The sequence below is a fragment of the Netta rufina genome (genome assembly GCF_964035555.1).
Source record: "Netta rufina genome assembly, chromosome: 15".
Lineage (NCBI taxonomy): Eukaryota > Metazoa > Chordata > Aves > Anseriformes > Anatidae > Netta > Netta rufina.
Genome location: NC_140138.1, coordinates 13960727 through 13987467, shown reverse-complemented (window position 1 = coordinate 13987467; position 26741 = coordinate 13960727). Strand labels below are relative to the sequence as shown.

At 35.5% G+C, this 26741-nt stretch overlaps 1 protein-coding gene across 1 annotated transcript in view; it reads right to left on the bottom strand.

Annotated features, from left to right (window-relative positions):
- SDK1 (sidekick cell adhesion molecule 1) overlaps positions 1 to 26741 on the bottom strand; it is a gene marked incomplete at its 5' end in the record, with an annotated part of 391349 nt that overhangs the window by 246666 nt on the left and 117942 nt on the right. Inside the window, one exon of the mRNA XM_084295713.1 lies at positions 24279 to 24426. Coding sequence (XP_084151839.1) covers positions 24279 to 24426 — 148 coding nt within the window. The remainder of the gene's footprint in view (positions 1 to 24278; positions 24427 to 26741) is intronic.

Genomic DNA, 26741 nt, shown 5'->3' with positions numbered 1-26741 from the left:
ATTTCATAAAAGTAACCCACAAGAAAACTCCTATTTTAAGGGAGAATTATTCAAAGTAACTGCTCGTTCATTCAGGTACAGGATTTTGGGAAACAGTAAAAACAGTAAAGTTCCTGTGATGCTTTAGTTGACTGAACACTACTCAACGGCTGCAGTCAATTTAGCTCGTGCTGATCAAATTACTGGTAACTCAATATAACTACCATAATATACTGACCTTTTTCTCGATACAAAGTTTAATGTACAGAACATATTTTTCCATTATCTGACATCATTACTAATTTAGTAAGTTGAAGTGTTCTAAGTTTTTTTGTTTTGTTTTTAATAATTAAAATGATTAATAAAGGGTTCTACATGGTTAACTGCTAAGCTTCTTGGTTTTGGCTGGGATAGTGTTAATTTTCTTTAGAGTAGATTGTATGGTACTGTATTTTGGATTTGTGATGAAAACTATCACAAAAAATCTGCTTACATTGCTACAGCTGATTGCAGTTAAATTAACCAATGAAAAAAATTTACAAAAAATAAGAAAGTTTCTATGTTTTTTTTCCCCGTATTAACAACAGCATACAAGTTCTACTCCAAGCTTACCAGTAGTATCTTCTGAAGAACATCTCTATTGAAGTGCTTCATAGGAAAGGCAATTCACATATTTCTGAACACAGCATGCAAACCATTAACTTCTGTCAAGTCACATTATTTGCCACTGTAAGCTGGCAATATTAAGCATGTATAAGACATGGATTAAAGACATAAATAAAGAACTGATAGTTTACTACTGTGATTTTGGAGTTCTGTTTAACACAAGCTGTTTTCTGAGCCAGCTTTCTCTTCTTGTGTTAAAAGATGCCTCAAACGTGTATAGTCCTCAAGACACGAGAACTATCCAAAGATACCCTATGCCATACTCATCTGTTCTCCTATTAGATGTTAAAATAACTTCAGAACATTTATTTGGTATAGGTTAGCAACACAGTACCCAAACTACACACCTCATCATTCCCCACTTCACTCTCCTCTGAATGCACTTCTGGCCTCTCTCTTCAACCTGCCAACAACCCCGTCAAGCCCACTCCTCCTCCTAAGCATATGTAATAAATAACTAGAAAAAATTCTTAGTGCTAATATTTTATCCTGACAATCTTTTATTTAGCTCAACTAAACACACAGTGTTGAGGTGATATTTATATTCTTGTGAATTCTATCATCTTATTGTTGGAGATGACAGTTTGACTGCAATAAGTGAAATTTATCTACATAAAGCCCTTTGTGAAGATGCATGTGAAGGTGAATCTCAGTTACAAAGTAAATTAAAACATACTGCATTTGAACAGAACAGAATCGTGACTGAACATGTCAAAGTATGCAAAGGAAAAAGCAAATCTGTCATCATGATAACTGCAAGCTTCAAAACGGGCTTCTTTTCTTTTTATTACATTACTTTAACCATCAGAAAATGACTATGAGGAAAGAAATACTCCAAATAGTAAATACTCTGAGGAGCCAATAAAATTTAAACCAAGCAGATCATGTCACATTGTCCTCTAAAATTACAGAAAATGGTTAACTGCATTACTCATGGTTCCTGCATGCTGGTTGCTGTAGATCCCTAATGTAAACATTTCTAAAATGAAGTGGGGTTACTCTGTTTATCCTAAACCATCTCCAGTTACACTCATCTCCAAAAAACACATTTATACCATCATCCTAAGCCTTCCATATTTACAATTTCAATGGGATAGATCGCAAAATCTCTCGGTATAGGGACAGATGATCAAAAGTGACAAATTATCAAGGCTTAGAAAATCTCTACTAATCATCTGAGCCATCACAGCTGACTGTATAGTCAAGAATTTACATCAAAAAGGCTGAAAAAAAGTGAAGACTATTAAAAAAAAATCAGCACCAGAAATTAATCTTAGACCTTCTTGCTGCACTTTTCAATATTCTCCATTTCTTTAAGTCTTTCTAGCAACATCATCTTTCATTCTAATTCCTGGCTTTTCTTCTTAAATGCCTTGCAAACAGGTTTTCATTGGTTTTAACTGGATGAGAAATACATCTCTCATCTCTCTTAGGCAGCTGCTCACTTTCCATTCTCTATTCCTGTAACCCTCTCCTTCAAGGACTTTTCTGTTTTAGAAAAAACTGACTGACAATTAATTTAGCGCACTTATCACAATGATTTAAGTGGTTAGATGAAAATTCTTCCTAATTCAGACAGTTTTGTCATGTAAAGAAGGTGCAGAAATCCTCTACACACAGTATTAATGTTAAAATAATGTGAATCTACCCCAAAACTTTTATCTCCTCATCACCAGACAGTTTAACTACTAACGTTTCCAAAGACTATTTGGATAAATTAAAGCCAAATTTTATGATACATTTCTAAGAACAAATCTCATACTTTCTGCTACTGTAAAACAACACGTAATTCGATTTACTGTGTTCCCCATTTAGTGATTCCAATTATACATTAGATCTGTACACACAAACAAACAGCAGTCAGATAAAATCAATGCAGCAACAAGATTCCCTTTTAAATGAAAAGTATCTCAACTCTCTTTTGCCAAGCAAACAATCATTGAGTGGTACTTTTTCTCAGTGTCTATTTATGATGCGAGCCAAAATGAAAAAATCAATGCCCTTCAACAGAGGGAAGCATCAGTGTCTCTTTGTAACCACAGTAAATGACCCACTCTTGTTCCTTATCACAGCCATGCCACCTTTGTAAAGCTTAAAAAACACATTCCCGGGAATGTCAGTCAAAAGAGGAAACCTCTCTAATGATCCTTCACTAGGAAAGAGGTTGTAGAGCTTTCAACAAACTGTTATGTGCTGCTCACAGACTGAGAAAATCTCCTAAGGTATCACTTGGTTCATTTTATCAGAAAGGACAAAGAAAATTATATTAGTGTTAAAAAACACTGATACCACCAAAATTCATATGAAATGTTACCTCTGTGGTGTTTTTTCAACCTGTGTTTTCTTTGAACTTGATCATCTGCTTATTTTTCTTTTTCTTTTTTTTTTCTTTTTTTTATAAAACAAGCTTTCATAGATCATTTGAAAGCACTCACAAGAGGTTCTGAAAAAGGCAGAAAATAAAGTTGAGCATATTTCATTCTACAAAAAAAATTGTCCAAAAACCTTACATTTTAGGGTTAGCTGAAGCTACAAAACAAACACATCTGGTAATACTTTCTTGTTGTGTACCTTGCCGATGTTCAGAGAATGGCATAAACTAATCCAGTTATCTCTGAACTTATGAACTACTTCAGAAAACTGAGTGTTACTAAGATTAAAAATAGAACCATTTTGTATAACTTTCAGCAACAGCACAGAGTGTAAAACATTGAATAAAGGGTTAACTTGCTCTAGTATAAGGAACCAAATAAGAGGTGGCACTTGAGCTATGAGACCATCTTCAGGCTTAGGAAAAAAATAGAAGATATTTTCTCTTAGCTCTAAGAGCAGCTTACAGCTGAAATGTCTTTTCTAATCTTATTGTTTACATATAATCTGCATTTAATATCTTCTCTGTTTTTATTTTGCAGCTACCGTCCTCCTGCAGGACCCCCATTCGTCTCCAGATGTTGATCAGTACTAATTCTTTTTACTAAACGTCTTCCAGATCTAAACCCTTTTTCATACTGGGGTTTGGTAATCACAACCTTTTGTACTTCTGCCGTTAGCATAAACCAAGGCCTCCCAGGAACAGAAAGTGATGGCAGTCAATTGAAGTCAGGTGTCCAGCAAACAGATGCCATGCAAATGTTTTAAAAATAATTTTGCAAATGTACTTTATTCTAGCATTATAACTGGCAAGTAAAATGGGAAATTTATAGATTCCCCTCTCTTTCTTAATGTTGTGTAAGTACGTTTTAGAGCAGACTCCATTTAATGTTATATGAAATTGGATTTTGACTGCTGTAATTTCAGATACTTAATTGCAATTACAAGCTCTGTTTTTAAGGAAACTGTAATCCAGTAGTCACATGGTCCAAAAACTTCCCTCCTGAAGAAAAAAACAGATATACTGTTGCCTTGAAATGTTTACTTAATAAACATCTCCACTGTTCCCCAGAGAAGATTATTACTGGGCACGGAAATATTAGAAGTATTTCCTCATAGGAGAAGTGGCATTTTGTTTAGCTTTCTGTTGTCATCTGCTCTTCAATGACTGATGAAGGAAGTTCCAGAAAGTCAACAGCCCTACAGCTGACATCCAAACACCCAGGAAACTGCTGGAGTTTCTTTCTCCAAGTCTTCAACCACGAAAGAAGCTGATGAACTGTGTTTTAACCCAAGAAAACATCCCATGCTAAATATGGCTACACAGTGCCTTTTTCTGATGATTCACAAGGTACTGCTCTGGATGCAGAGTTAATCCCCACCTGAGTGGAGGGTCACTCTAACACGTTAATCCTTAATCAACTCAATTCGGTGATGATAGGGCAGATTGAGAAAATGCTGCAGCTGGTGTACAGTGGAGTAAGAGTTCAAGAAATTTCTCCCACTCCTATTAGTAAAGGCTTCGAATTTTTGCCAACACAGTAAATTCAGCTAGATTTAAAGGCATCTCTTTATCAGAAAAAGCACTGATATATACATGTATGCAATTGTATCATAAATATCTGCATAGGGAGTGTAGAAACCTAAACTCTGAACCTCTGTTGTTTTTTAGTGATTAAAGGACATTTTTCTTCTGGGTACAAGTATAAGCATTCCATTTTTACTAACACACAACCATATATGTTAGGAGATTCAGTCCACATAACACTCAGGAAACCTTTTCTAACTCAGCCCTTTGTGAAACAGCCAAGCAGAAAAGATGAAAGAAATAGAGGAAACGCATATTGCCCTCTTGCTGAACAAAGTTTAGAGAGTCAGATGAATACCCTGAAATATCATTCAAGAACTTTTTTTTTTTTTTTTTTTTTTTATTTTTTTTTTTTATTCTAGAGCTCCTGGACTCCAACACTCTTCTACTACCAGGAAAAGTGCTAACACTTGATCATTAAAGACCTGGCCAAGATTTTTTTATTCCCCTTCCCCCCTGTTTTTTGAAAGATCCTCTGGTTTTCAACCAAATGTGATCCTGCATTTACCTTGTCTAATACCTCCAGATGTTTGCATAGGTCCTTTAACTTTCCATCAAATTCAGTATAATGTGTGAATGTTGTTTAATGTATTATTTAGTCTCTTTCCTAAAAAAAAAAAAATCTATAAATATTAAACAGTAGATACATTTTCATAAATCTGTGTGGTCATACTGAAATGGTTTGCTGTTTATATTTTGATTTTTTAAGTCTAATTTTTTTTTAAGAAGAGAATGTGAATGTGCTACTCTCTTGCTTTGTAAGTGGAAAAGGTACATAAAACCCTTTTCTGTTCACAAATTTTTAGTTTTTACCACATTTAAATTACATTTATGATTACATAAGGGTACATCAATTTTAATAATAGCTAACAACCAAAAAAAACAGTGAACTCACAGAGGCAGCCAGTATCAGCAGGTTCAAAACGGAATTAGACAAATGCATGGACAACAAGTTTATAACCAAATACTGGAAGAACTGTGCAGGAATAAACAACCAGCATCAGTAATCCAAAAATCCCAGTTGCCGGAAGAGAACAAGGGAGAAAGCTATATGGCTGTATGCTCTCACTTTGCTAGTGGCAAGGCAGAATACAGGACTTGATGGACCATTAGTCTGAGCCAACAGGGCATTTCTTATGTTCTAATGGAACACCTAATTTATCTTTTCTAAAAGCCAATTAGACACCATACAAAACAGATATTACCATCAAGATACGACAACCTGTAAATGGAGTATTCAAAACTAGTAGTGTTTAGAGAAATGCAAGTTCTGTTAAGTGAATGCTGACTATACGTGCTGTTATTTTGGATTAGACAGGGCAGTAAGAGCATGTTATAAATTAGTGTTCAAGGGATGTTGATCACTTTAAAATCAGAACAAAGTAAAATGACTGGGTTTGCGTATATCATTTTACATATATTTTTCTATAAAGTTTTTCATTCTGCATGATTCAAGGTAATTTCCAAGATTTTTTCCCATAATCTGGATTTCAAGGAGAATTACAATGGACATGCAGAAGTGGAAAACTTGTTCCACTCTAGCTTGTAGGGCTGTAATGCAGCAAACATGAACAATGTTGGAAACTTCATGAGGAGATTAAATGTATGTCACCCTACCTCAGGTACCATTTTACAGAACTGTCTGAAATATACCCCAAAGTTACCAACATTCAGAAAAGTAGAATAAGATCTTTGAAACAAAGGTGCTGAGTACATGTAATTTCTGTGATTGTGCAAATACAGCTTTATCAAGGGCCAGATTAAAGCACAAAGCACTAGAAGCCTCTAAATAGCAACTCAAATGCTGGAGTGGAATAACACAATTTGAATTCCATGATATGAATCTAATTAGCAAATTTCTGAAAATCACACAAGGTAAAATTCTGATTTACATGGTAAATAATGAAACCTTACAATCTTGTCACTGCAAGTGAGAGGAAAAAAAGAAAAAAAAAAAGCAAAATGAGAAATGAGTCAAGGCAGAAAAGTTATCATCAGTATTAGAAATTCCTTAATTTTTCCACTGTTCAGGGCTTTGCTTTTCGAATCTGTATCACTTCACTGAATTTGGTTTAAAGGACAGTATTTTTTCACATTTGTCTTAGCTACATTTGTACACCTAAGAATTTATATGAGAATTCACCTGAGAAATGTTACCCTTTACACAACTTATTGCTACTTATATTTTCTTCTTATTTTAAAATGCAAAACATCAGGTTAATCTATACAATGGATATTCTAGAATTAATGTTGCATTTCCCAATTTATCAACTTTTTATTAAGTTTCATTTATCTCTGTGCCTGTAGAAAAAAATATATATATAAAGGGTTAATTCGAAAAAAAAATAAAATACACTCAAGTCATAGGAAACTGCATTATTACAACAGAAAAAAAAAATAGTTACTAAAGTATTTAATTCTATGGAGGGAGCCAGAGAATGCAAACAATACAAATGTTTCAAAGGGTACTAATGTTAAACATTTCAGATGCTTTCAAATATTTGCTTCCTTATTTTTGTTTCAAGAGTAGTAATAACAGTAGAAGCAATGAATCTGAGTACTAAAGTTTTAAAAATGTTATCATCTAACTGGTCAGAAGAAAATCTACACAGTAAGCTGCTAAAAATGAATGGGGTTACTATTTTCTTTCTTAGCGCCCATCATCTTAGAGCTGCATCAACAGAGACTGTGAGGAGAGGAAGAAGAATTCATCCTGTACAGCCCTGGTCCAAAGAAAAAAATAAGTGCATGCCAACATCAGGTAACATGGTCAGAATAAGGAGAGAAATTACTGTAGTACTTCCATGTATCTCCAAACTCAATCTTTTTTTTTTTTTTTTTTTTTTTTTAACTTAACCTGCATACATAGAAACAAGGCTCACACAGAAACAAATCTGTAATCGACAGGCTAAAGAAAAATGTGATGGATTTTCTTTTTTGTTGTTGTTATGGTTCTAAATTCAGTTACTTTACCAGGACTAACAACCTCTAATGAGACTGTCATTTTTTAAATACTGGAAATATACTGCCAGTCATATAAGCCTACAGGTTTTACCCATCTTTGAAAGATTTGTCAAAAATTAACTTTAGCAGATAAGAACCAATTGGTTGGTTCCTTTAACACATCTGGAATAAATTCACACATAAGCCTTCTATTTAGTCCACACTATTATATGGATCATACCTACCTATCTAATTTTATGCTATTTGTTCTGCCTATTCCTAATAAGCATTTTTAGTTTGTACCTGATAGATTCATACCTGACTTAGTTTACATTTGGTCCTGCTACATTTTAAAAGCTTTTGCCTTGTCCAATACTTTGAAATGAGGTCAGCTATTAGTTAAGACTGAAATCTCTCCTTCATCAGAGCCACCCGTTTGCAATTTGCACAGAGGAAACATCTTTTCACGTAAGTCAGTGGCACATCAGTGAAGACTGTAACAGCTTCTGATTCAGTCCATTTTTACTGAACGGTAGAAATTGAGCAAAGTAGGTCAGCATCATTGCCCCATAAGGTTTATCAGTAAGTTTCCTAAGTGAAAGCTCAAACGCTAGATCAAAGCCTCACCTAGACTGACACACTCAAGGATCCCTCTAGGATGTGCTTCCTTATGAAAAACTCTTGTTAGGTTCCATGGGAGCTTAAAGCCTGCACAAATGAAACGCTACCATTTCCTTGTTGTTGTACTTTACAGCTCCTTGAAAAACGCTGTTATTCTCTCCAAAGACTGTAATTGAAAGTTATAAGTTATAAAAACTGATTTATTCTTGCTGAAGGACTATTTAAAATGATCTGAACTAACTGAAATTTAAAGTTTAAAAACCACATCAATAGTTCTATCCTCAACATTTATTTAAAAGAGGTTTCGAACAGAGCAGTATGATATAATTTAAAAGTGAATTCAACAGTTGTTTTTGCTCCCTCAGAGAGCAGTTACTGCCTGTCATATAATTAAGTGAATATGCCACTGACAGAATACAGAAAGCAGCAGGGAGTACAGGAAAATACAGAAGCTTCTTGTATATCTGTAAGCCTTTCGGCTCACCACAGTGAGAAAAACCTGTCTAATATATTAAAAAGAGCGAATTAAAAGACATGATCAGAAACACAAGAAATTGCAAAAGAGAAGTTCTATCATTATATTTCATACTGGGTGTGAATCAGTCCAGATGATGCTCGATGAATTTTATGACATATTACAAAACATGCTGTACATTTTATCTCACATAAACATTTCATCTTGCATAAATTTAAAATTGATAAAAGTCAGCTAAAAATAATAATGCACCTTGAAGAGCTATGTTGAAAGAAAGAATTTCGCATAGCTTCCATCCAGACTGAATACTGCAGTATCTAGGGTTTATCTACTCTATTTGAATCAGCCTAATATGTATATACAAGTGTAGGCACCTTTGAATTTTTTTTATATTCAATTATGAGACCCTCTACAATAAAGAAAAGGAAACAGAAGGTTCTTCCTCTTCTCTAGACAGGCACGCAGTGAACAGAAGCTTTGGACTAGTGAATTTTGCTTCTCAAACAAGTATATATGTAAGTTGTCATTAAAAATGTCCAGATTCCTCAACACAAGGCGAGATGTTTAACGTTACAACTACAAAGCTAGAAGACTTCCCCATGAGATATAAAACTGGCATTAACATGCCATATTTTAGACAGCAGTCAGTAACTCTTCCAGCAATATTTATTAGGCTGTCTCATCTCTAGTCACTACTCCAGTGACACAGTATTCTCTTCTTAAGCATCACCAGAAGATATCATTACATGTGTTCAGAATAAAACTACAAATATGATAGACAGAAACAGGATAGTAAAAAATATTTCCATATGTAATTTTCTGGAAAACAAATTACATTTTTTTTCTCATAAAAAGGGACCTTTTCACGAATATAGGTATTGTTTCACTAAGTTTCAAAAGATATTCAGCGTGCTCACAATATCGTTCCATGTCTTTACTCTTTTCTTTGTATTGTCTTTGTATTGTAAATAAAGGGTTTTATACGCATCTTCCACAAGTGTCTAATTTACATGCACTCCGAGAGATTAAAAAAAAATAAAAATCTTAAGATGTTTTAAGAAGTGTGAGCAAGGTAGAAGAATGTTTTGTTTTAAATCTATGTTTTACCTACTGATGAAGTCCCAAGAAAATTTGAGAGCTGAAAATGCTTGAGGTCACCTAACCATCAGATTAGAATGATAGCACTGCTCCTTTGGAATTTCTTACTCCCTTCCTTTCTGCCTGTTTCACTTATTTAATACCTTAATCGAGTGCAAGTTTCTCATTATCTTCCTATAGTGGAGGACCCTAAATGAATGGAGGACCCTCAGTGGAAGTGCCAGGGCTGCTGGCAGCCGCGGGACTGCTGGCTATGACAAGGGAATGGCTGTGGCCACATGCATCTGGGGGAGCCACGGAGGAGACCGACATGGGTGAGCCCCAGCTACAGTTTTTCTCACTGTTTTCCACTTCAGGGGAAATTCAGTGAGCATTGCTTCTATTATGATTCCACTATGGTCTCATTTATTCCCATACTCTGTAAATAAACTTCATGCTTTTTGTTTATGTTTTTTAATCTCTTGTTGAAAAATCTGAAAAAGATTCATGAGAAATGCCTCCATAAGCTTAGACTAAAATTGCAGAAGCTAAAGATGAAACTCCAGCATAAAAGTTAGCATGTGAGCCAAGTTAATAATAGACTAACTGCTTTTCAAGAACAGAAACAACCCTTCATAGTCTTGCCAGGGAAGATGAGCACAGTCACAGAATACTAAACTCAAAACACCAATCTCCAAAGCCATCGATACTCTCAGCATGTGGCCACATCCCACTGCTGCAGTATCTGGAAACAAGAATATATTTTGAATAAACATATGGTTGATGACAAATTAAGGTGCATTTCCTCTGAGATGAGCTGCTGTTATATCACCCATGTTGAATTCCATCATCCAAAATCCCAAACCAACCAGCCGATTTTGGTCCCGTGATTCTTACCGCAGTGTTCTACACAGCGATGCTGCACACGTGAGAACATTTTTCTGGAAGCTTCCAATTACCATGGAATTTGGCTTAGGGATTTTTTGCACCGTTGATTAAAGATAATTATGAAAAGAAAACTATGGCTACTAATTGTTGAAGTTGTAAGGGAATATATTGAGATGATTATCAACTTAATGAAGCTGGCACTGAAATACATTTTCCTGATCTGCTTACTCTGTGTACTGTGTCTTCTAACTGAATAATACGCTGTGTTTTTACTCAATCTCAGTAAATAACAGACTGATCTCTCTTGTTTACAAATGACAGCAAACAGTTCCAGGAAAAATAAAACAAACAAGCACAACATGCACTGCAAGAATCAACCATTTCAGTCTCAGTGAAAACAAGCTTTACAGAGAAAAGCTTGTTTCAATATACTTAAAATTTGATGCTAATTTGTAATTACAAATATAATTCTGAACTACTTACTAATTAAAAATAATTTAGAGTGGAAATTTCATATGGATGCCTTTGTTTAAGTGCAAATACACACAGACTGATTTAGAAAGCTAGGTTATATACACCTTCTAAGGAGGAAAATAAAACCTTTTTAAAAAAAAGTCCACCTTCCTCTGATTTCAGTAAAGGTTAACACCCCTGAAAAATTTTGCAGCGCTTTGTTTCTTGTTCTGTCTTTACTACTTATATTGAGAAAAACCTTTATTTGAATATGCATAGGAAGAAAACTGGGTGGTTTTGACTTCCTACCACCAATTTACCACAACTATTCAAAGCTTTGCCTGTGAAAGCCTGTTAATACCCTATGTATATATTCCACTATTACTAATATAAACCCTCCTTTTGATCTTCCGATGAATCTCTCCCTTGCAAGAACAAACTCTGAAGGGCCAGAGCCAAAGCTCTGGACTACTAAATATTTCTGACTTATTTTAGGTGTGAATATAAAGCAGTTAAAGGTGCTTTTTGGAGTTCATAAGAATGCTATGATCTAACGTGGACATAGCCAGAGTGGTACTTCAAGTGCCACAATGAGCAAACTCATCAGGTCTTAACATACTAAATGCAGCATGTTATTCTTACAGGACAACTGATCAGTGAGAAACAAATTATTAAAAAAACACCCTAATGTTCTTTACTTGTACAGTATTCATCTGTGCACAGATGAAATTAACTCCTAAGTTCACAGATGATCAGCCTGTAGCAGTACTTGGCATAACTTCACAATTGCTTATGTTTTCAATGCTGTGCGCATAGTAACTAATTAATCCTCAGGATACGTGAAGCATATGTGTAAGTGTTAGCTTATGCCCTGAAGCATGAGGTTTCATTACCTTTACCACTGTTTTACCTCTTGTAAAAATAAATGTTAACAGTAAGATAGAATGGTCCAAGAGAGAAAGAGGTAGTTACCTGCAGCTAGAGCATTTGATTTCAGGAGCAGCAATATTCCAAACATCGAGTGCAAACGCACATTTAATTCTACTGAACATATCACTGTTACAAGTCAGAAAAAGTAACCAATACATTATATCTTTTATTATCCAAATATTGTACTCCATATAGCCTTTCTAATGCCACAAATCCTGCTCCAATTGCCAAGGAGATAACTAAGATGCAGAGTTGATTCTGAACAATCTTAATGTTTCTATAATTGGCTGATGTTGAATTATGAATTGTGATATGGCAAAAATGCAAAGGACAAAGCAAATTTACTTATTCATGACTAGAGAAGGCTACAATTGAACAGGGAAGGTTGAAAAAACAAGTGCTAACTAATGTAAAGCACTACGGGGGTTTTGAAAGAATAATGTGAGTTATTCATATACCAAAATGGCTCAGAACAATACTGACAGGAATTCATGGGCAACTACAGCTGCTCTTCCAGTTTGTTCTATTTTAAGCTATTCTAGAAAGGTTTCCATTTTTATTCTCCTTGCTGATCCTTCTCACTGCTTTCACCTAAGTTAAAATGCCCCTGCTGCTACAGAGGTGAGTGACTCAGAAGACCCCTGTTCTTTACTTATCTGTGCAGTGCAACGAAGCACCTTGTTGTTATTGTGAGGCATGGCATGGCCTAGGGAGGAAATACTTCACTGTTCTAAGGATTTCCCCACCCGAACATACTTCAGCCTCTGCATAGCCCTGCCCTACACACCCTCCCTTCCCCTTTACAGCTAGCATTAACACAGTGTGCAATCATCTCTGATAGTTACAAGATGAAACAAATACAAAGAACTTCTATAAAGCATGACTGTATTCAAAGAGTAGAAAACTGCTGGAACAGAGTGTCAAAATGAGAGCCCAAATCTTCAAAACTCAGAGTACCATACTTAAAAATGTAAATTTAAGAAACCTATTAAAATACTAGATTTTACATTAGCATTTATTGAGCACACTTTCAGAGTCCTTATCGTAATTCTGGTAAATCCCTCCTGCAGTTTAATAAAAGAAGATACTCAACATTTGCATGTGAGTAAAGACCCAGTGGATTATTTTTTTTAAGGTATGATATTAAGAAAAAAAAAAAAAAAAAAAAGCAACCCTTTGAAAAGTCCTTTGATGTTACACAAACAAAGGTTTTATTATTAAGTCATTTTCACAGGGATAAATGAAATAGTAGGGAATTAAAGATTTGAACTATTAGCAAATTATCTGGCATCTAGCTGGGTGACTTAGACCTGCTGTCATACCATTTGACAAATGTACATCATGCATATGCTCTGTGTATTACTCATGCTATATACAAAACAAGGTGTTAAACAATACATCATTTTTGCTTTTGGTATAAAACAATCTGCCTGTGCTACCTCATACTAAGGTATCCATATCAAAAGAAAAATATGTATTGCATTCAATGAACATACATATTTTACTTCAAATATCATTACATTACCCCTACCAGTAACAGATTTTTTAAGACCAGTTTAAGTGAATATCCCATTTGGTACAGCAGACTTCAGAGCTGATGACAGAATTCTGAGACCCCACAATTCATTTACCAACTTCTAGTGAGTAAAAAGAGAATTCAAAAAGGTGCTTCACAATCTGTAATTTTCCAACCAATTAAATATTTTTTTCTTAAATAAATGAAAAAAATGAATAAAAAAGGATTGATAGTGAGGTTCTTAACTCATCCAAGACTACCTCAGTAGGTTTCATGAGAGAAAGTAAGGTATATTTTACAAATTATTTTTTTCTCACTTCATGCTTGGTATTTCTTTTCCATTCTGGAATTTTTTCCTGAATAAAAGTGGCTTCTCAAAGGGGCAAGAGGATGAGAGGATGACAACTGAAATTTTACCTTTATGAATCCTGATTAGTGAACCTTCAGCCCCATAAACTTTTTTTATTTAGTGGAATCAACACTGACAGTTATGGATTAAAAGCTATCAGGCATTAAAACGTTAACCTGTCACTTCTCTTTATTTCACTGAAGCAAGGAGATTTTGCTAACTCCCTGGCTTTATTAAATTATCAGTGACATATTAGCTTATTTCTTTGTACTGAAATTTTAAATTATCAACATACGATAAAGGCCTATTTACAAAATGCCTTTAAGATATTTTCAATTTTGCTGCTAAAAATTTTCTTAAAAACAAATTTACTCCTCAGATAATGCTGTTGAAACTAGAGTTGTATCCAGTTCATACAAGATCTAGGACCCACTAAAATGGTTGCACAATATTCTTTGTACATAATCTTGCTGTAACACTTAGACAATACACACCAGGTATTTATCCTCCTCCTTATTACATCACTTTTATTTTATTTTTAACTTTACGTATGAATGCAAAAGTAGATAAATCCATCTCTTTGAAAATATAGCTTGATTTGTTTATAATTATACAAATATGTGAATGACAATAAATATGAATAAGTTATTGATAAAACCAATACACAGATGCGAGGGCATATATTTAGTTTAGGAAGTTGTTATGGTAGTAACAGTAAATTCTAAAAATCTAAGATAAGCTCCTGTGAAAGCACAGACCCCATACAGAAGCCTTAGAAGGTCTTAGAAGACCTTATGGCTCTCTATAGGTACATTAAAGGAGGCTGTACTGAGGTGGGGATTGGTCTATTCTCCCATGTGCCTGGCGACAGGACGACGGGGAACGGGCTAAAGTTGTGCCAGAGGAGGTTTAGGTTGGATATTAGGAAAAACTTTACCGAAAGGATGGTTAGGCATTGGAATGGGCTGCCCAGCGAAGTGGTGGAGTTGCCATCCCTGGAGGTCTTTAAAAGACGTTTAGATGTTGAACTTAGCAATATGGTTTAGTGGAGGACTTGTTAGTGTTAGGTCAGAGGCTGGACTCAATGATCTTGAGGTCTTTTCCAACCTAGGTGATTCTGTGATTCTGTGAAGCAAGAACTGAGAACTGGTGGAGCTACACTAGCCTCTGCACACTCCAGACATAGGACAGAAGGATAAGATTACCAAGGAACAACGTGTACCTGACACCTGAATGTGGGACCCTCTGCCTATATGTTGCCCCCTCAAGGCAGGACATTTTTCCATTCTCTTTTGTCATAGTCCTAATAAAAGAATAGGAATGCCTGCAATTCGACTTTGATGGAAACACCCAATATTGACTGCACATGTTGAAGATTATTGACATTTTCTCTCTCCTTCATTACAACATTTTTATTAAGTTGTGAAAAACGTGAATAAAAATTAAAATAAAATGTACATAGAAATTTAAAAGCGTATTATGAGCTTCTTGCTGCAGTATATGTTGGGTAAACATAAAATGCAGCTGTAGAACAACAGCCATTGAAATTTATAAGTATCCCAATAAACTCTGCTTCTTGCTGCTGCTAAGGCCAGTTTCAGTTCCCATGGAAACAGATGACGGATTGCCAAAAATGAGTTTTGATGTTTTAAAATAATCAGTGATTCGAACTAGTGATTATTATAAAAGTATTGCACTCTTCTTCCAGTGAAGAAGTATTACACTGGGAGTAGGAACAAGAACACATGGCAGCTGGCAGACAGCAACAGAGTTGTTAAAATTCTTGCAAACAGTATTGGTTGCTGAAGGACAACAACAAATGCAGTTTCTTGAAAAATTATTGAGCAAAATCTAGCAAAACTCTATTTTAAAAAGTGAATAGCTTTTGGCGTTTTGCAGAAAAAAAAAAAATACATAAAAAGGCTTTGTACAGATCTTACCCTCAATGCTTTCCCCAAATAAAGTCTCCTTTATATCTCTGGTTTGAGAATTCACATAGCCAGGAACATATAACAGAAAAAATGCCACAACGTGCCAATACTGAATCCATAACCTAAGATGTTTCCTCTCTTGCTTTTTAACCTATACATTTGTTGTTCAATCACTCTTGGTTCCAAGCCTACAGATCCCCAACCACACAGACGAAACGTGGGCCACATTCAGCTCTACCAGCAACAGAAGGGTATGGCTGAAGGGGAGCAGTGTCTAGGAGGGCACAGCAAAAATCTCTCCCTCTTGTAGTGTTTGGAACCCTTCCCCTGGCCAGGTTCCTCTCTGCCTTGCCTTCTCTCCATCGGGGTTGGACACCACACAACCCACATCCATCCCACCCAGTCCCCGCAGACTTCACACTTGCCTTGACCCAGCTGCTTTTCTTCATGGCTGCACTGACAGCACGTACCAGCAGAAGGGGTGGAGAGGCATGGACATCTCCCTCTCATCCCAACCCCTTGCCACTGCTATGATGACAATTAGGCTGATCTGGCTAGTGGCTGGATTTTGGAGGGGAAGGCGAAGAGCACGAAGGTGAGCAAGCAATGCCTGTGGTCACTCAGCAGCCAGATGCCTTTTGTCTATGTCTGGAATTGGTCCTGACATCTATAGCAACAGATCTGGCTAACACATATAAATAGCCACAGACATATAAACAAATAAAGGGTAGTGCTAATGTGCAGCAGACAAATTCTGTATGAAAACTGGCAGTTTGACTGTTTTTTCTCTTTTAATTGTGAGATGCCTTTAGAAAGTTTCACCAGAGCTAAAAATCATCCTTCTCATACAGATCAGATAGGCCCGTGAAAGCTCAGACAGGGCATTTACAATCTATTTAAATTCATCTGGAATCTGTTAGATGAAGGCCAGACAGAAAACAGCTAAAGATTCCACTCACAACTACGGATCAGAGATAAGCCATAGGCAGGCTGCCAACTTCTTTCCTTCTCTGTAGCGTTAATTAATGTAAGGTCTGCTTCACATTTGCTTCCCTGTACCAAATTCTTTAAATCAAGTTGAATACTGTTAACAAACTAGACTTGATGCAAATCAACCACAAAAACCGCAACACATCCCCAGTGTGCAAAGTTCTGCTTTTTTTCCCTCCTCCTGAATCACACAAGTTTTCAATGTGAAAATAAATCTGCCAAAACGATAGGCTTTTAAGATGGTTCTACATAAATTCATATTATAAAATTACAAACGTGTGTCTTAACACTCTCACACATCATATAAAAACCCAGCAGAATCATGAGGAAAGACAGTATTTGTTTCTCTGCATAGAAAGAAAATTAATAATCCCTTGTAGTAAACAGCCGAAGTACTGACAGATACATTTTACTTCAGTCAGTTTTGATTAATAAAAGCTAATTGGTAAACATAAGACATTACCTGCTGCTATACTTGATAAGTCACTAGCATTTTGCATCTATTTCCATAAAGATACAGATACATGAGGGGTCATAGGAAATAAATTGTTCATAGGGATTTGTAAATAATTGCTATTTGTTAAGCATAAAACAAGAGCTCTATCTGGCATATTTGCTCTTAGAAATGATTGCAACACTTCTAAAAGGTCTTATCTTGTCTGCACATAAAAATATTTCAGTTTGAAGATAGGGTAGTTCAAAGATAGAAAAAAAAAATGTGTTCCCACAAAAGCACGTCAGCTCTTAAGGAATTTTATTAGTGATTTGTTCCTAATAGTATAATTAGTTCTGGAAATGTAGCAGGTGGAAGGAGTGAGCCCCAAAGTACAATGACAGTGAGTCTTCGTATCTATCCACGTCTAGATCAGATATGATTTTTAGAAAAATAGTGCAAGTTCCTTTCAGAGAGTAATGCTATTAACACTTTGCTCATAGTCCACAGTTTTTTTTCCAAGTACATTTGTCTCCAGAAAGCAACAGAGTCATAAATCAATATCTCACTGCAAGCAGTGATAACTAAATCATACTTAGAGCAAAAAGGTTTCTTTCTAGTGACACTTCCATCCATTCCCTGTTGTTTTACAAATTCTAAATCTATGATTAATAAGCGTAGTGACACACACACACAAAAATGATTTTATTCTTTTAATGTAATCATCTTGGGAAAAGCAGTATCTAGTAGTCAGATTTTTCTCTTAGCTATCTTTAAAGTTTCACTGATATTTACAGCTGTTGAAGATTGCACTGAGAGATACCAAGAGTAGCTGAGGCCCATTAAAACAGTAATAGTTCCAAGCATCAACTCTCAAAAGCACGGGTTTTGCAGTGCTGGTGTAATAGCAGCAACTTCCCCTGATTCATAAATAAATAAATATTATACATATATATATATATATATATATACACAAAACTCCATGTTTTATGGTCCAAATTCATAATGAAAAATATTGGTCAAATCCCAAAATGTGCGTTGCACCTCCTCAGAATTTCTCTCTTGGGAACAATTTGCTTTCAAATGAGCCCTTCAAAGAGGCATGGTTTTGCAGCATTTTTTTCTTCTACTGTCTCTCTTCCTTGCTGTGATGGGCTGTGTCCCTCCTACACACCATGAATTCAGCACACATGGTCCACAAATACAACTCCCTTCACCTAACCAACTAGAAGTTTCATCCTAAAAGTTAAGAGGTCTGAATAAATTAATAATTAAAACACATATTTAAAGCCAGTGGCAAACTTTGAGCAGAGAGGAAAAACAGCGAGGTTGAATCTAGACAAGTCAAACAGCTTTAGAAAATAATCCTGGGATTTGTTGTTAACTGAGGTGTTAATGTTTTCCCTCTACTGAACACAGTAGACAATAATACTCAAAACAGTCCACTGACAGCACCCAGGAATCCAACTTAGTAACTGAGAAGATGTAGGGAGGTTTCCCTACAGTCTTTTGTATGCCTGCAAGTCCTGGGCATAGCAGTAAAATTGTGTGAGATGATTTCTTGTGATGCTTGTTCCTTTAAATTTGAATCACTCAATGCAAAAGTTTACTTAAAAATTAATAACAGAATAGTAATGTATTTCAGTTACAGGGAGTAATTTAATTCTACCATATATTCTTCTTTCTCAGGTACTTAGAAGTTGACTTGAAAATTAATGTGGAACATGTAAAAGGTAGAGATAGATGAAAGCGACTCAGTTTTCTTGTCATGCCTCTTACTGCTGAGAGGTGCCACTTCATAACACGTTAGCAGACTGGAGAGATCTGCAAACTTTATTCTTTAAATTATTACTCAGCTAATACACAGCAGAGTTGACAGTCTCTGAATTTATTGTTCGTTAATGCTAATCATCAGAATTTTAATTAAAGTATTATCTGGTGTATGTGAAAAGTAATTATGTGCAACTAACGTAAGTTGTATGACAGGCTAGTATTTGCAGAGAAATGCATTGTTGGCGCTAGAACTGCTCATATAAAATGAAGTGGTGTTTGTTTTAAAGTGAAAAATGTATACATGAAGCATTAAGTGAGCTGTTATCATCCAAAAGTTAATCTAATGCTAATATCAACCCAAAATCAAATATATTACTCCCAGATACTTTGTTCTTTCTCATTTTTCAAGTCTGTTCAGCTATAGCTACTATTCTTTGTTAGACTGTCATTAATGTATGTGCCATTTTACCTTAACAAATGGCTAGAAAGTCTGTACCAGCTTTGCTTAGTTGCAAGGTATTATGAGTGCCCAAAAACAAAGCAAGTCATATTTGAGGACTGCTTGTGCCTGACATATTTTTGTTGCACAATCTGTCAGCACATTTAGTCTCTGTAAGAGCTAGTAATGACCACACACATTCAAATGCATAATTAATCGTTCTTACTGGAAAAAAAAAAAAAAAAAAGATATTCATGTATATCTAAAGGCAATGCAATTCATCTTCACTGTCTGGCAGGATGAAGTAGTGCATTTGTGAAGTGTTTTGATCCATTTACAATTAACTGGGTGGCAAACATCCACCCAGCTAAAAAGGACACCCCAAAACTGATTTTACATGACAAAAAACAACTTCCCTAATTTGCAACAGACAGAATTCCACTAGCAAAAGAGTTAATATTCATCTATCCCTAGCTTGCTAGGGGGGAAAAAGTTTCACTCTAGAAAGTTACTGAAGATAGCAAAAATGTCCTTATAGTACAAGTTTTCTTCTTAAAGAAGAAATCGAGAATAAATGAAATGACTGCTCGAGTGAACTTTTTCAGTGAAAAAGTCCTTCACTTAGAAAAAAGTGTAAAAACAAACAAAAAAACACACCTAAGAATACTAAGGATTTAATTCCTCACAATTTCAACTGAAAGGCAATTGTAGACCTGAACAGTACTACCATCCTGTGTGCCTCTTCAAGGTGTAGATGCCTCATGTAAAGAAAGTGAAATGCTCTCTGCTTTGAACTCTTGCTCATCTGCCTGATGAAGTACACCCAGGCAAGGTATGCTGAAGACGTGACAACTCAGAGTAGCAATTTCTTTTGATAGAGTTACCTTTAAAGAGGTTATTGTTTTCTGTAGGATGTGAGGGGAAATAAGTGGAATCATCCCATCAGTCAAGTCCCTGGATAACAGCACAGTTGTTATTCCACATTAGTCTACTGGTGTATCTGGAAAACATTAATCTGTCAAGGTGTAATATGAAGCAACTTCTAAAGCTCCTATGAAAAATTTCACATAATTTAACTATAAAAAAAACATCCCAGAACCTAATTCCTCTCCTTGCTTACTTTCTCCTGCTACTGAACTTCTTGTCTTCTCTCTCTGATTCCCCATTTCATACTTTTCTAGCATGTCCGCAGATTCCTACTGATGATCTAGGAACATGCCTTTAAAATATTGAATTGAGACTTTGCGAAGGATAATGCACAAAAGCCAAAATGAATATATATATGCACACTGCACTAAGTGGGGGAAGAAAATCCTAGAAGTTAAATTTTTAAATACATGCCATCATATCACGCTAGCTCTGCTGCAGATAGGTTACTGGCCCTAAGTCAGAAACTATATCAACAACCCCCTGAGTATATGCAGGCCATTTGCTTCACATTCATATATTATAAAGAGATTTGTTAGTTTCACATGCCCACTCATTTAGGAGGAACTTGTCATTAGAAAGGTTATATAAAAAAAATAACACCCATTATTCTTATCTTGGGTCTTTGACAAATATTATGGCATAAACAGCAGTGAGGTAGGAACTAATACATAGTTATTTGCTACAAATTTCTGCCATGAATTATGCTGCTAGTTAAGTTAAATAGAATATGCAGTTTGGGGAAAAAAAAAAAAAAAAAAAAAAAAGAAAAGCCCATGTCTCAAAATGAAACTTTCTCCCAGCAATATCGTGTCTATGCTGGTTCAGAGTAAAATTGCCATTCTGACTTTTCCTTCATAAAAGGCTGTGAAGCCAAAGCTATCCACTGAATCAATTCTCCCATTCTCATTCTAAACAGTTGGTACTTTCCAGGTTAATGACCAGTAGGAGAAACAGGAAATTACAGGTCTGTTCCATCTGGTCATCGGAATTCATTAGAGCTAGCAACTGTATTAAGGCATACAAATAATATTAGAAACCCCAAAGTACAAGAGTCTAATTTGATATGTTTGTAAAGCATCTCCAAAATAATACATACAGCAATACCAGAATTTTGTGACAACTCAGCAATACACTTTGTTGTCTTAGCTCCCTAGAAATACAGTACTATGGGAACACTGAAGAGGTGGCAAAAGTCCTCCCCTAAATTTCCTAAATAGCAGTAAACAGTAAGAGAATGACATCAGTATTTACTACTTTAAAACTGCTATGTAAACCTTGCTGCAGAGCCAATTAAATGCCATTCCTTGAAACAGCTCAAGACACCTTTTTCCTTTTTTCCAAAACTACTCCTCACTTTTGATGTTTCATATTTCTCACCTCATGAGAAAAGTCAGCGCATTGCCTGTGTCTCTTTCCACATCTATGAAATTAATTCAGTCCAACAAGGACAGTAGTCCTTAAGACTTCTGTGTAAGTAAAAGTTAACTCGAGGAACTATATGAATGAACAGTTTTCTTAGAATTCGCTACAAATAAAAAAAAAATGGGACAATGCCAACTTTGCATTCAACAGGCACTTACAAGAAATTATTGTGTACCATAACCACCTCTTCTATCCTTGTCTTCAGCACTGTTTATGTCCTCAGTCTGCATGCACTACTGTGGCGTCACTTGGAAATCATTATTATAGCTGAATGACTAGCTGACTGATTCGGCTAAATCATAATAAGCTTAAGACGATTAAAAAAGCTTTATATTGATTTAGCAATATAAGGGACTTTTAACCAGTTTAAAGAGCATCTCTACAAGGTGGTTGCATCAATTTAACTGATCCGTTTAGCAGTTGATCCTGTTAGATAGATGCATCAGTCTCACTGGATCACCTACTAAACAGATGAGTTAAATTGATACACCTCCTAGCGTACAGAAAACATGACTTGAAATGCACAATCTCCTCCACAGAGGAGAATAACAGTTATGGTAAGAAAGGTTATTTTTACATTTCTCACTTTTTTTCACATCCCCTGTGTGTCTTGCGTTTCAAGTATTTTTTAGGGCTGCCATATTTACTTCCAGAATTTCACAGGCAGCAATGTGTGAATGGGTGCCCTACAATTTTTCTAATACTTTGAGGGAGCAGCAGACCTACTGCACACAGAGTGCGCAAGTGATTAGTGTGAGTACCATAAACCTGTCATTTCCTGAACTTATGAACTTATAAGGTTTATTGTATGAGATACATTAAATTTCCAAGGAGGTTTACACTTTCAGCATGTGTACTTCTAAAAAACAAAAGCAAAAAAAAAAAAACACTCAATTTCCCAATTTCCTAGACAGCCACCACATCTGTGGTGGGAAATTCCTTTCAGATGAAATTTCTGACCAGGTAAATAAAATATATGTTGAAAAAACTGGTTATATTCCACCCCTATTATAAAACAGAATTTTACAGTTCTCCAGTTTTCCCCTTTCATAAACGTTAATGCAGTGCTATGAATTAAAAGTGATTTTACCCTAAAAATCCCAACAGACAAGGAGTAAGAGTAAAGCATAACATATGAAAATAAGAATTGAAAATTAAGAAATATATGAAACACATCTCTACTTGTAATTTTCCCAAACTGTAAGAGAACCTAACTGAAACTCATTTTCAGACGCTACATGCTTGTCTAGGTCGCTCTGTTCTGTTCCCCAGCAATTGTTTCCAAGAAACTGCCTGATACCTGGACAACAAGGCTTTTTCACTATCTGCAATTATTTTTTTAATTGTGTATTCTTAGCATTGAGAAAAGAAAATTTGTCATGCAGCAGGAGTGCAAGAAGTAGGTTCTTAATGGTTAATAACTCAGGATTTGTCACTTCACTCTCTTCAAGAGATTGCCCAGAAACCCATTGTTTCAGCTTCCAGCTTGTTTCCCATCAAATTACTATTAAACTACTCATAAATTATTACACATTTGCTTCACAGCCTTGCAATACCAATTTTAACAGTTTCAAAGAGTCTGTAATACCAGCTTTTGCATTTACAAAATGAACATGAGCAGCAGTAAAATATGCAGTACGGATTAATAAAATTAAAATCCAACAAGAGTTTTCCCTCTCTAGTATAAAGTCTGAAGACTCAGCAGCCTTTCTGCAGCTTCCTAAGATCCCATAACCATCACTTGCTAGCATGTCTTGAAACTTGGAACACATGAAAACACACTGCAAAGATGAAATAACCACCAACATTCTTGGCATTCCCTAACAAATTTGACAAGATATACATCTATATATTTATATAAATATATTTTATATATAAACATTTTTTAAATTTTACAGCTAGCCTCCGCAGTCTTTAAATCAGTTTAAGGTTAAAACACAGAATGGCCTTACAACCATTTCAGAAAATGATAAACAAGCACATCTTGAGATAACAACTAATCACAGTGATCTTCTGCCATTACTGGGTGAGCTGCTAGTTAGTCAAAAATAAACTTTCATTGTAAGCTAAAAACACGAGGAAAAATAAGATTTGCATGGTGAGGGAAACAGTATTGAGCATAAGTCCATGTGAGAAAATCAGACTCATCAAAAAAGAAAAATCTAAGTATTCATTTAGTCCACTGAAGTAAATATAATCGAGAGATGAGCATTTACTTTTCCAAAATGTATCACGGAAATGAATAGCATGAAGGAAATGCAGGCATTCAACATATCTGCTCCCTTATGCTGCACCAGGACCATTAAAACCACATGAATTATTATGTCAAACTGCTTAGGAAGTTCAGAGATGGTCTTAAAATAGTAATTTATCTCAAACTTAGTATGAACGAGGCTACTTTATTCTCTTTAAAACTTAATTAGCTTACTTTAAATGTAAGTTGTGTTATCAAAGGTAATTAATCATATTGTAGGGTGGGGTTTTTTGAGCTTTAAATTGACTTACATTCTGCTGCTTGGTATAATCTTGTGCCCGTCTCTAAACCATGTCACTTGTGGTCTTGGATAGCTGAGGATGTGCAGGAAATTCAGAACAGCAGCTTGCCCTTCAGTCACTGTTTTTCTCTGGTTTGTGTCCATGAAGTTTCCCATGTCTGTAAAGACAAAAATTACATTGAGTCCTTGAAGTTCTTGTCTCACTCCCCGTTTCATTTCAGTGGCCAGAAAAAGAAATAATTCTGCTTCACAATAGTCATTGATATTGCTATAATTAGTCAATATTACATGACATATCATGAGACAATGTTAATTAACACGGATTTGGGTGAGCAGTAAGGCATAAGGCAAAGCCAAGTGTTGCTAGCGCATGCAAGAAGTGCATCAGTCAGCAGTACAGAATGACAACAGCGTTCTTTTCAAATACCAAAGTGTTTTTAACGAAAAGTGACATATTAATGCAGTTTTTGCTGGTTTTATTATTGTTTTTAATAAGTCCTTGTGGTATATAAAATCAATTCCTATGCAATGCAAGGAAACACAATTGGTACGTGTAATTTGATGAATTTCTGTTCACTAAATATTTTTATCATAGCATCTTTCCTTCTATTCTACACAAATAAGCAGCTGCATCACCTGTAGTCAAATGAATGAATAGCCAGATCTGAGTAAGCCATTATACCCACGTGCATATCAAAATAACAAGTTTATAGTCATGTTGGTAGCAATTAGTTCTTCTGGCACTATACTATGATTCAAATAGGTCTTTGACATTTACAAAAGCATCAGTAGTATTCAACAGCAGCTTTTAGCAAAAATATTAATGGAAAAAAGAAAACAACAATTGCAGAACTCCTGTTGCTGAAGGTTTCATTTCACAGACAAGTTCATGTATCTATGGAGTCCTTGTTAAAAATTCAGTGAACATTTTTTTTCCTTTGGTTTCTTTTGCTTTTTGTATCTTATTTCTATCCATTAAAATGAGCAGGGCTGTAGGCTCCTACTTATTCACCCTCCAAAGAACTTCTATGCATTTTAATTTGCTTTAAACCAAGAAACCAATACACATGACTATTCTGGTTTCTGCCACTGAATTCTTTTGTTTTGTTTTTAGAGGCCACGGGGTTCTTTACAGGCTCTCTGGGGCAGAGAGATGCAAGGGACATGGAAACATGGAAGTACACTATCAGGTCTGTGGATCAAAGGAGATTAGAAGAGATGGAACAAAACCAGGAATTAAAAACACATGGTATTTTACAGCTTTAATTATCTTTCTGATTTTCACGTTATTTATTCAGACATAAACATCACCGTATTCCTCTGTTGCTCCTTATTTCTTACAACTGTAATCATATCAGCTACTTGAAGTTTCAAACCACGTAGGTGGATCTAATTAACTTCCCTGTCATAGTTATTTTAGTCTTCACAATCCAAGAGTTTTAAGCCCATTCTGTAACTAAGATTTACTCAGCAATTTTCACACACATACCTGTTCCCATTCAGTTAAGTCATACATTAGCATGCATTAAGAACATTTTAAAAATTATTTAACAAGTTCCCTGCTACTTCAGATACAGAGGACAGGGAAAATACCTCAGATCTTTCTCAATCCAGCTTATTCTGGTGCCTTACAATTTTCCACTAGAGATCTTAAGTTTCTTAAAGTGTATCAGTGAGCATTTTGTAGCCAGTGGCAAAAAATTGTTCATTTCCTGTAAACCTTTCTGAGTTAAACATCTAATACATAGTTCCTTGTAACTCTTGATAAGCGGATAAGCTGACTTGAGTGACCTCTTCTAATGCTACTTTCCAGTACGTTTTCAGAAATAACAAAATAAAATTTGGTAAAATATCAGGTAATTTATTATTCCTATGTACCTTAAAACAATTAATTTAGATTGAAAATGTTAAAACACAATCACATAGTGTCAGTAGCTACTCTGGGTATAGGAGAAAGGATGTTTAAAGCTGGTAGAACACTGGAATCCATGCGAATAAAGCGCAAGTCTGACTGAGAAGTTTCACAACAGAAGCAATATAGGTCACTATAGGATCAAGACCAAAGATCTCCCAGGTCACACAAAATCTGCTTTGCTTTGTCTCAATGGCTTTATCAGTGCAAATAAATAAATAAATAAGCTGCTTAACTCACAGAGAGAAGTCTTAAGAGACAGCTTTTTAGCCTTGTTCCCACTGCAGAACTACATATTAAATGGGGGGAGGGAGGGTGGAATTTGAAAACTGAAAAGTAAACTATTACACTTCTTTCTCTCAAGAACCACCAAATACACACACACACAAAAATGAAAATAAAAGCCTGGAGAAATAAAGCACTTGACTGAACACTTTTTCCTCATTCAGAAGGGAATAAAGCTGTCTTTTCAGAAGACAAAATTCTTGAGCAGTATCAAGGTAAACTATTCCTGTGCCGCCTCCTCCCCATCACTCCCACAAGCACTTCCTCAAGAATTGC